At 43.9% G+C, this 12,195-nt stretch overlaps 1 protein-coding gene across 1 annotated transcript in view; it reads right to left on the minus strand.

The window, feature by feature from the left end:
* The window catches only part of nhsl2 (NHS-like 2), a 99,047-nt gene extending 90,998 nt beyond the window's left edge, over positions 1-8,049 (minus strand). Inside the window, exon 1 of the mRNA XM_031851214.1 lies at positions 7,540-8,049. Coding sequence (XP_031707074.1) covers positions 7,540-7,831 — 292 coding nt within the window. The 5' untranslated portion in view covers positions 7,832-8,049. The remainder of the gene's footprint in view (positions 1-7,539) is intronic.
* Positions 8,050-12,195: the final 4,146 nt, after the last annotated feature.

Raw genomic sequence — 12,195 nt, forward strand, 5'->3', positions numbered from 1 at the left:
GTGTGTGTGTGTGTGTGTGTGTGTGTGTGTGTGTGTGTGTGTGTGTGCGCGCAATCTTTCCATATATCTGCAGGCAGCATGTTGTTTCAAATGTCAAGTCAATGCCCGAATGTTATATTTGTGTGTATTCTGCTGTGCTTCTGTGTGTGTGTGTGTGTGTGTGTGTGTGTCAGCTCTGCTGAGTCAGCACACACACACACACACACACACACACACACACACACCAGCAGAGACAAATACAAGAGGCGACACACAAAGCAACAGACGTTAAACACACACACACCTATACCTGCACAGCAACTCAAACGTTTTTTATTTCTCCATAAATTCTGAATTTAATACTGTCGTGTCACTTAATAACTTGTATTGTGTTTATGTGACTCTTATTAGTTGTGATCGTATTAATGTGCTCTTTTTCTTCCATCATTTAGATTGTTCACTTGAAGCCACGTGTTTTCAGGCGAGACGCTTTGTTTTGGTTTATTCTTCCTCCATAACTCTCATTAGATAATGCCTCATGTGCATATTTAAACATAACGTCTCAGGAAACATGTAATACATAAAGTCCAAGTTTCTGGTTCAGGTTTGACCCACCGTGCTTGCCGTAGTTTTGACTATATCATTATAAAAACAAACAAGTTATATTGAATTCATGACTTTTTGAGGTGTTTATGTTTGGACGCCTGGAGCTTAAATTTGATTTGGACGAGCAACTGAAGTATTGTGTACTGCTGAGTACTTGTACTAAACACAAGCTCTGCTAGAAGTATTACAGTCTGCAGGATGTGACAGCTGTCTAATCAGTCTGTTAGATGAGCATTCAATGTGGAAATAACGAAGCAGGATGTTGTCAATTAATCTGCTTTTAAGTCTTTAAAATGTATAAAACACGCTCCTCTTGTACCGGTATGTGTGGAGAGAGTTTATTATGGAGTCGAGAGAGTTGAAGGTTGAATCGCACCATGAAGGGAAAACCAGTGAAGCAACTTTAAACGGGATTCGAGGGAAATTTCCCACAAATAATCAGCAGCTTTTCAGCTGAGAGCTGATAAGTGTGTGTGTGTGTGTGTGTGTGTGTGTGTGTGTGTGTGTGTGTGTGTGTGTGTGTGTGTGTGGCAGAGTGCCGGCTTCACACAGTGCACTAATGAACTCAGAGAGCAGATAGAGGACACGCAGCAACACACAACTATGGACGAATAAGCTGCAAAGAAGAGCTCATAAAATACAATTACAGAGCAAAAAAACTACTACGTTACATCTATGCAGTCCTTTCAAAATAAACTTCCGTCTTCACAGCAAAGGTCTAGAACTACTGAGTGAGGTTAGGACCGCTGGGTGAGACCAGGCTGAATTGACACACCATGTAATTCTATTGTTTTGCGGCGAACATAGACACATGATCAGGTGGAAGCTTAATGGCGACTCATCAACATGGACTCAAACACAAGAACACAGACGTAGCAGCTCTGTGAGCTGTTTACCAACACAAACCGAGTCCAAACCGCAGAGCCTCGTGGCTGCCAGGTTGTGGGTTGGTATAGCAGGAGGCTACACACACACACACACACACACTCATCGGGGCGTCCAGGTCCATGTGTTCGGTGTCAGAACTGTGTCCTGTTGTTGTATCGCCACAACAGGCTGCCAATAAATACTTTAGTTCTCCTCTTAACTCACTGATCCAACAAACCAACACTGAACTCACTTCTTTAGTGATTATAAAACCTTTATTTTGAAAGGATGTCGCTGCTGAGCTTAAAGTCACTTAAGTTGTATCGCGCTGCTTCGTTTCCTGTGATGAACAGATGATATTTAAACCAAACATTCTCGTGACGTCACAATATTCCAGATTAAACGTGTCTTTTTTTAGCTTCATCAAAATGAGTTTTAAACTCTTTAAATCTTAAAGTGTCAAGTTTAAATTGTAGCTGTGACAGTTTTTCCGCAACAAACAGTCATGCTTTCTTAGACAGGGTTGTCTCCTTGTCTCCTTTCCTCGTTTGTGTCCTTTCCTACCCTGCTGTCAATGGTAACACACTTAAAACAAACACACATTTGCACAATCTCTCTCTCTTCTTTCCTGAATGTGAACCAGGTAACTCCCTAAACACACACACACACACACACACACACACTGCTCTCTGTCCGTCATCTGGAAGTGATCGCGTCCTCCATTACAGCCTTAGGCCGGCGTTGAGCGTGTTGGTGTTGACAGCCGGCCTTTTGTCCGTTACAGCTCAGAGAGAAGAGCTCTGCACAGAAACACATTGAGGAAGACACGCAGCACCCATGATGCTGGCTGTTAGCCCACTCACAACCACCACAGCTAACACACACACACACACACACACTCACACACGTGTTTACATGGACTCACGATCAACTGCTCTTTGAACAAACTCTCTCTACACACACACACACACACACATTACAACTATCAGATCTCCTTTCCTCTCCCCCTCTGCCTCCCTCTTCTTCTATGATAGGAATCTCTGTAGATAATATAAACTGTCCTCATGTTAGCACTGCAGAGAGACATGGACAGCGTGCGTGTGTGTGTGTGTGTGTGTGTGTGTGTGTGTGTGCAACACACAGGAAGGAGAGGAGAAGTCTTGAAAGCATGATAGACGACAAACTAGAAAACCTGCACTCACTCACACACACACACACACACACACACACACACACACACACACCAGTCACAGAGGAGAGAGAGAGCTGTTCTGCACATGTACAGTGTTTTATCACACCGGGCCTCTTCCTGCATTATGTCACCGCTGTAACTGAATCTGCTGGACTCTGTGCTAGTTGTTATTTTGTACAGTGTGCAGAAAGATTTCTTCTTCTTGTGAAGTATCACATAAAAATAACAAACTTTAGAGCTCTTCACGTCTGTTTGTGGACCTAAATGGACTTTTTGGACGATTTGAGTTTGAGTTCCGTTGGCGAGGACCTGGACTACAGCAGGACCAAAGGTAAAGGACGAGCTGAGACTCACTGTGAAGCCGATCTGCAGATTCACTTTGAGCGACACCTTGTCGTTGGACACATTGTTATTATAATTCATTGATTACAGCCACTTTAACGAAGGGACTTAAAGTGCTTCTCCCACCAGTGCTACAAACAGAGAAGGTCTCTCATGGAAACAACATCTGGCAGATGTGAAGTTAAAAATCAAGCTCCAGCTCTTTCCAATTAAATCAAAGTCATCAACAGAACAGTTTTCAACCATCACCGTCATGTTCGGAGACGTTTCCTCGCACAAGACGGGAAATTCAAGCTGTTGAAATGACATAACTGTCGATGTCTCCTCCTTATGATCTCCACATCCTTCCTCCCGTCCCCTCCTCTTCTCCAATCCCTCCACTTCTGTCAATCTTCATCTTTCCTCTTCGTCCTCCCTTCCTCTTTGCTCCTTTAAAGAACTCTTTTTCATCTCTTCTTCTACAGTTTTTTTATTCTTCCTTTCCCTCTCTTTGCTCTATAACTCCCAATCTGAGATTACTGAACATTTCTTTATATTCTCCAGACTATAAGACTACAAACTCAGCAAAGTGTGTGTGTGTGTGTGTTCATGCCATTTGACAAATGGGTGGCTATATTAGACACACATTTGTGTTGTATTTCACGGAGGCCTATAACAGTGCACTCACTCCGGATGGTTGCGGTAACCCGCCCAACCAAAACCATTTAGAGAAGAAAACTTGTATCCCTTTGGCTGTAAGTGTGTGTGTGTGTGTGTGTGTGTGTGTGTGTGTGTGTGTTTCAGAGAAATACTGAACATTTAAAAGGCAACGTCTTACAGTCTTTACAGCCGTGTTGTTCTCGAGGAGATGTTATAGTTTTAATGAATAACTCCACTTGTTTTGAGCTCCGATTACTGCGGCGTGTTGAAGCTGCAGCTGACCTGTGAATCACCGCCTGTGGGAAGAGCGATGGAGCGGGAGGAGGGGGAGGAGAAGTGAATATTTTGACTCTGAAAAGAGTTCGTGGCCTGAATCGACTATTAACACACAGTGGGACCACAGAACAAAGTGATCCATCGACACTGAATGCATCGTTTTGTCGGGTCGGAACCTGAATGCATCTCTAAATAAACGAGTTTCCGAAGCTGTTTTAAGGAGGATTTTTTTCTTCCTCTTGCATGTCAGTGTTTGGAGGACGAAGAGGAGGAAAGAGAAAAGAAGTAAGAAACGAACACAAGAGGAATTACAGAGGGGCCAACGGAGAGGGGTATTGAGTCATGAGGTTGATGTCCAGCCGTGGGAACGAGGGAGGAGAGAGAGAGAGAGAGGGAGAGAGGAGGAGGGGAGTTAAATTAGGATTTTCAGAAATATTTCCCCTCAGGATTCTCCAGTTGTTCGTTTAGAGATGGTTACTTTCTGCACTGTTTCTGTTAATTGATGAAGGTCCTCTGTAGATTACGTGTGAAGCTCAAAGTCTTGCCATTCAAACAATGGAAAGACTTTCCCCAGCAGATACACTGGGACGCATTTTGATTAAATCTGGAATACCGACTCGTAATCATTTACTTCCATTTTACGATTACAGTGGATTAGCATTGGATGTGGGTGTGTTATGCTAGCAGTGGCTAATGTAGCCTCAAACAGAAGAGAGCAGCGCACTACGAAGGGTCTGGTGACATCACACGAGGAAACCCATCAGACTTTATGCAGCCGACTGCGGAGACACAAACTTTATTCTATACTGTGACTTTAATGAGTGACGTATTGAATAATACTGATATCACATAGCTGTGCAGCAGAAAGAAAAGGGTGGCACCTCTTTCTGAAACTTGATCATGATGCACTTCAAGCCACACCCCCAATGTGGTGATGTAATCGTGCCTTTGACAGCTGAGGGAAAACACCTGCTGTGATATCGTTGGTTCGAATCCCAGAGAGCAGCCTTTTGTAACCTCGACCGGGGACGACAAACTCGAGCGGAATCAGCCTTTAAGAACCGGTCTGGGCTCAGAGCAAGAATGTGGTTTCCCAGACAATTAGGTTTTGGAAAAACAAAAAAAGGAAAAGGCCGGCACCAAATGAAAACATAGAACTCCGGTTCTCCACTCACATACTTGGGACATTCCTGCTGCACTCGGGGTCAGCGACAGGAAATAAAAACCAGTATGAGAAACTCAGGAGCACAAATATCCTCAAGTCCAGTCTGCTGCCAGTGGAAGATTTGGATGCACAAACTCCGACGCTGTCAAGCTCTGCAGAGTGACTTCCTCTTCCTCTTTATCAGTGCGACTCTTCCTCCCCCCCCCCCCAGCTCCGGCGCTCGAGGCCCCTGAACGCAGCGCAGGAGATCCGACTCCTGCGCAAACTCGGGTGGAAAAAAATCCCCTCACCCAGAAAGCCTGGAACACGTGTTTCATTACGCAAATCTGACCGAGGAAAAGAATGTGATGTGTTTTTTCTCATCATCACCAATTTTACAATTTTGTACAGCGTGACCACGAGCTTTCCCCTCACCTTAACGTCAGTACTTCTCACGGCCGAACCTTTAGTCCTGAGGCACAACAGGTATCACTTGGCACCAAAGAAGAAGACAGAAATATGAAAATGACTCCCCCGACCGATCGATTAACTATAAAATAGAATTGTAGAATATTAGATAAACAAGAGCCACATATGCATCAGATAGCAGTATTTATATGAACATACATACAGTCCTTTGTCTCATTATAGATCTTTTAAAACATTATTATCCGTCTCTGTCTTCATTTTCATCAGAGAGAGAGAGAGAGAGAGGATGATGATGATGATGAGAGAGGAAGGCCCATGTGGCTCTATTGATTGTTTAGCCGTGTGCTTTCTGCCCACGTTAGTGATACAGTAACAACCCACGCAGAATATAAAGAGAGGGAAGAAGAGAGAGGATCTTTACGTCACACACACACACACACACACACACACACACACGGGCGAGTTCCTCTCGTTAAAGTAAACTAAAAGACGCGCTTCGTTGTGTTTTATCTCTTCCTCTCCTCTTCCCAGCTCTACATCTGGTCTGTGTTTAGGGGGACTTTCTCTGTCACATCACACTGTACGTGTTCACACACACACACACACACACACATGCACACACACACATGCACACACACGCACACACACACACACTGCCATCAGCCTCATAAACTGATCGCCTCGTTCTTGCGCTCACTCTTTGAGCCGCAAACAAAGAAGAAAAGTGTGATTGAGTTTCCTGCAGAAGTTTGCAGAGTTAAAGCAGGTTGGCAGCCACGGGGGGGGGGGGGGGGGATCTCCCATCATGCATCTGGGTGGCGTCACCTGAGCTGCCGTCAGGTGGAGGTAGACGTGTGGTGACACTGACGAGCTCAGTAAATCTGCTCATACTTTAAAATAAAAACATGAATGTTAGTGAATTAAAGGACCAATCCGCTCTCAAGCACTGCTGCTGTGTATTGATTCATATGTTAATTATTATGTACTATATAGATATAATGTATCACAGGGTCATTTTGGATTATTGATCGTTATTGTGAGGCTTTTGGAGGTTCGTTGAATTGTTTTCATGAAGCTGATTAACATACACGGCAACACCTTAAACTATGAATCCTAAAATATCACTGAAAATGAATCTTTAAGTCATTTTCAACTTTCCAAACTTAAAGATCTGCTCCTGAGGCCTGAAGACTTAAAATATGATATAACGAAAAATATAAAAATATATAAGAGGAAGTCACTGATGAGTTCTCTACAAAAAGGTCCAGTTACCAGAAACTTGAATCTTTGACCTGCTTCACTTTAACCCCCAAACTGTGAGCTGAAGTCAACAGAGACTCAAAGCAAACACAAATCAATGAGTGAAGGCAGAGGAGGAGGTGACGGGGACAAAGTGACAGGTAGAGAGACGGAACTCCAGAAACATGCACGACATCTCTGCTTTTACACCCGAGTTCACATTCCACCCTCCACACCCACAGCGTGCTGCCTTCAGGGGCACCCTGTAAACCCCGCATGTCCACGGAACCAGAGCCCCAGAAAGAGCCTCTGTCAAAAGAAGTTCACTGGTCAGAAAAACTAAATAGTGCAAGACTTTCAGTTCATCCCGAGTGGTTTTAAAACATCACAACTCATTCCTACACCGGCTATTGACATGCTCACATGCTCACATAGTGTCACTTAATTCTGGTTACGTATAAAATCCCCGTTATTTCCCAGCAGAATTGAATCACTTCTCTGGATCCTTTTTGAAGCGTTTGTGCGTAAAATCTCTGAAATATCCTGCAGCAAGTGAACGCACGGACACATCTCCGCCAGCTGACAATAAGAAACCCTCCAATAATAAACCTCTCACTTACTCAACTCTGCTGATGTGCACCGCGCGCAGTGGCCGCTCGCTTTTCTTTTTTTTCGGTCATATCACAAAACCACAAATCTCTCCAGATAAAAGGAGCGCGCGTGCGGGCTGATATCAGAAAGTTTGACATTAAACTAAACTTCTGTCAGTGCACGCTTGTGCAAAGTGACTCCAGGTGTGTGTGTGCGCGTTTTAATTTCCTCTTACCTCTCGGCGGAGGCTTGCTGACCAGCGCGGAGACGTGCCTCTGCAGCCGGACCACTCTGCCCTCCAGCGCGCCGGACCGGCGGCAGACGGACACCAGCTCTCCCTGCAGCTCCTCCAGGATGCTCACCGACTGCCGGGACAGATCCGAGAGCTGACGGAGCACCGAGCACAGGCTGAAGCCGCACACGTCCACCAAGTCCCCGTAGACCTCCGCCTGCCGCCACCGCTGCAGCCTCGCGCCGTCGGGCTTGCACACATCTTTCGGAAGTATCGTCCGTTTGCAGAAAGGCATGATTACTCCCCCCAACAACAACAAAATAATAATAATAACAAACTCCGCAGATGGTCAAGTTATATTCCTGTGGTCCTTCTCCCGCCGGCTGGCGCGCAGACGCACGCTACGGATCCTCCGCCGCCGTTGGAGACGCTTGGAGCGAGTTGCGCGTCGTGCGCCCTCATTGTTTTTTAGACTGCGAGCGAGCTTTTCTTATTTTGTGTGGTGGAGAGGAGAGACTCAGCTGCTGTGGAGAGTGGTGTCAAATCAGCCAAAATGTAGCAGTCAACACATCCGGTTTAGCCTTTCAAAATCAAAGCCCGAGTTTGTTTTTGATCCTAAACCACAGAAGTGCCAAAGTGGATTTAAGGATTAAAGTAGTGAATTAAATCTTACTTTTATTATATTCACCGACCTTTGACAAGTTTATAGATGATATAAGTCTGAAGTGAAAGGTCATGATATTTTAATCACATTAGGCCGTATTAACGAAGACAAAATTACACTTTAAAATAATTAAATTAACTTTTCTTTTGGGCTATACTATTTAAAATAATATATAAGTTTAAATATATAAATACATATAGGTCTACATTATACATATAATGTAGACCTATTTATGGAGGCTTTCTTCTGGAAACATAACACTTTGTAGTGATTCGGTAGCCCTGTGCGTCTTTCTATAGATTTTCTTCCATACGTGCTTTTATTTTGTAGCTAAATAAACCGGCATCAGATCTCATTCTGTCCGGCTTGACGCGACGACATGGGGCGCAACAGTCCGGTGTTCCCCGAGAAGGAAAACCTGTCTGGAGGGAGGAAGAGAAGAAGAGAGATGGAGGAGGACGAGAAGAAGAAGAGGAGAGGTGGAGATGAAGAGGAGGAGAAAGAAGAAGAAGAAGAAGAGTGAGACGTTGAGGATGGATCGCCTCCTTGAAGGAAGGAGTCCTTCATGCACCACTGCGCGTAACTGTGCGCGCCCACGCTTGTATATTTGTGTGCACGTGTGTCAGTAGGTGAGTAAGAAAATGAGCAGAAGACATTGTCCAAAAACTTGTATGTAGTTTTCTAGTGGAGGCTGTTAAAGCAGCAGATTCATGCTCACAACGAGAAATCCAATACTTACAGCATGTACCATGTAGTCTTTTATTCATTCAACGTTGAGTCCAAATAAAGCGTATTTAAACTTGAACTTGATGAAGAAAGAAAGACTTTTAAAATACTACCAAACACGTCCGTAGAGGTTCGTGGCTTCAGGGTTTATTTAAAGGCGACATATCTCGCTCATTTTTAGGTTCAAACTTGTATTCTGGGTTTCTGCAAGAACATGTTTACATTCTTTAATGTTCAAAAAACACCTTATTTTTCTCAGACTGTCATGAACATGCCCGTATTCACCGTCTGTCTGAAGCGCTCCATTTTAGCGCCTGTCTCTTTAAGAACCCCTGATCTGATCTAGGCTGACTATGTTACCTTATATCAGTTGGTGGGTTAGTGGGAACCCCAGACACCCAAATGTATGTGCACAAGAACTGAAAATGTTCATGATACGTCCGCCTTTAAACAACTGGATCTGGAAATGAGGAGAAGAAGAAGAACCAGGGGACAGACAGTCCTGAGTCAGAGACAGTGTGACCTCTATAAACAGAATACAGGTCCACCCACATGTGTCCAGATGGGGACAGCGGCGCTTGAATACATGACACACTACTAACAATCGTATTTGGCAAAAACAGTAGTTTCTTCCAAACCAAACCCATGCTGGAAAATCAACAATTTCTAACATAAGTTCTGCACATTAAAGTTCCAGTGTCGTATCACGACTTAAGTATCGTAATAGTATTGTATTGTGACTTACGTATCGTGATGATATCGTATCGGGACTTAAGTATCAGGATACGTATCGTGGGGCCTCTGGTGATTCCGACCCCTAGTGGTACTAGCTTACGTGAACACGCATAAAGACCACAGATTCAACACATAACAAAGTCACAAGATCATGATTACGCCGCATCTCTTAAACATTTGTAAAGGGAGGGTGCCTGTTTTTCCCGCTTTCTTCGTCGTCCCTGAACACAACCCCCTTTGCTCTGAGGCCAAATCTTTCTGGTCAACCAATTTCACCAACTTCTCCAGAGTGGATTCTTCTTCCTCCCCACAAAGTGAGACGAAGAAAAGCCAACACCACAGACGTGTTTCTCTTTAAGACGTCGCGTCTCTGCAGGAGCCTCTGGGGCCTCGATGACTCCGATGAAGAGGAGGAGAAGCTTCGTCCTACGTCTCTGGAGCTATTTTACTCCTCTTTATTTCTCAACTGTTTTCCCAACAGCCAGCTGTTCCTCCGCTGTAAATCTAAAAGTTATAATTTGTCCTCTGTTCACTTCCTCTCGTGAGAAATGACGCACGAATGAAGTTTCATTCCAAAAAATTGAGATTTGAAGAATTGAATCCTTGTTTTAATGTCTTCCACTGATCTACCCTAATGTTTCTGTGTCCATACTATTTCACATGAATCATTTATAATTTTGCAAGTTTCTTTGTCCCTTAAGTTTGTTCAATTGTCTAAAGTCTAAAGTCATATCTTTGCATTCATGCTGAGAAAACGTGCAAAACTGAAACACTTTTCTGTTTTCATACGTATTTACCAATTCATCAAATCAGTGTGTTTGTTGCGCTGTTTATTGTAACCTTTTGTTCAACATATTGCAGAAACTGTATTTAAGTTTTTAATTAAATCTGTAAAAAAAAAGTTCCATTTGTTAAACCCCGCCTCCGAAAAAAGCATCATCCAATCATAGCTTAGCAACCGTAACTGGGAAACTTAGCGTGTCTCCATGCGTTGAAGTGCGTTTGGAGGCTTTTTCTTCGGCCTTATCGGAATAAGGAATAGATTAAACTGTGTGTATATTTTCTGTAAAGTAAGCTACGATGGTTAGCGTGTGCTAACTAGCTAACTGTCTACAGCAGTGACGCTAACGAAGAGCAGCAGTAAAATGTCTAATATACTGTCTGTGACAAGTACATATTTACTTTCACTGAATGTGTTCCGGCACTTTCAGATGCAAATGTTGACCCACAGTTATTATTATATTATTATGTCAAGAGCAAGAACAGCACTCATCAGACATTGATTAGGAATCAAAAAACCTGCCGGAAACAATCTTCTCCTCTTATTCTCACCGCACCGACTCACTCTTTCTCATCATCTCTTACATTTATCTGAATAAAGTTCATCATGAGCTGTTTTTCTCTTCTCAAGCCGACTCCTGAGGGGAGAAAAACTGCATCTAATATTCAGCGAGAAGAAAAACTAAGATTGGAGAGAACTCTTGAGGAAAAATATGAAATGTTGTGCATCTCAGCAGCTTAAATCCTCCCCATGATTTATTTAAGTTTGGTCCTCTTACTCATCTTGTAGCAGCTATCGTCTCTTTCCTTTCCCGCTGAAGGACACGCTGGGAGTTCATTCCAGCTGCACGGTGACGTCTCAGCGAACTTCTCTGCAACACTTCCTCTCCACTTTCTCCGGAGCCTTGTGAACCCCCCCCCGAACCTCAGCCCCCCAAAAACAGCACATCTGGTCCTCAGAGCGCCCCCTGGGCCTCCTTTAGCAACCCCTCCCAAATGTGAACTTGGCCTACCTAAATGTTTTTGTTCATGCAGTCTGTGTCGGTCCTATGGAGAGGGGGATGGAGGGGGGGAGAGAGAGACAGAGAGAGAGAAGGAATTTCAACATAAACCTTTTTTATTGACACAATTGAAAACATCAACATGAGAAACTCGTGTGTGTGTGTGCGTGTGTGTGTGTGTGTGTGCATGCGTGCAGCCAAAACGAACGTTGATCCCCCCCCCCCCAAAAGAGAGAAGAAGTGGAAGGGAGCGGCCACATTATGTCATCCGTACACAGTTACTCGCATCGAGCTATAGTTGTAAAATAAAATACCTTCAACGAGCCAATGAGCTCCAGTCAGTCAATCACATGGAAGCGATTGATTAGAAACAGCTGTCCTCACCCACTCGCTCTCCCTCCTCCTCTTCCTCCTCCATCCTCCCACCCTTCATCCTCCTCCTCCTCAGATGACTGAGTTCATTGTTCAGCCCACTTTTCTCTACTTTAGCACAAAGCGCACCCTCCACATGAACCTCCATTACTCCTCCCGTCGTCTCATTATTGTGTTTCTACATTAATATTATTAGTGTTATTGATATTTTATTAGTTCATTTTATTGTTATTTTGGAGGAGGGTCACAAGATGATTAAAGTAATACCAAAAATAACAATATAAAAATCTTCTCTGATTGGCTTTTTTCTTACTTCGGCCTCTGGAATCCTTCAAATGAGGGACCACGAGGAGACGTTTCTCCTCGTTCAAAGGCCGGAGG

The sequence above is a fragment of the Anarrhichthys ocellatus genome, unplaced genomic scaffold (genome assembly GCF_004355925.1).
Source record: "Anarrhichthys ocellatus isolate YVR2014 unplaced genomic scaffold, GSC_Weel_1.0 scaffold11, whole genome shotgun sequence".
In the NCBI taxonomy this organism is placed as follows: domain Eukaryota; kingdom Metazoa; phylum Chordata; class Actinopteri; order Perciformes; family Anarhichadidae; genus Anarrhichthys; species Anarrhichthys ocellatus.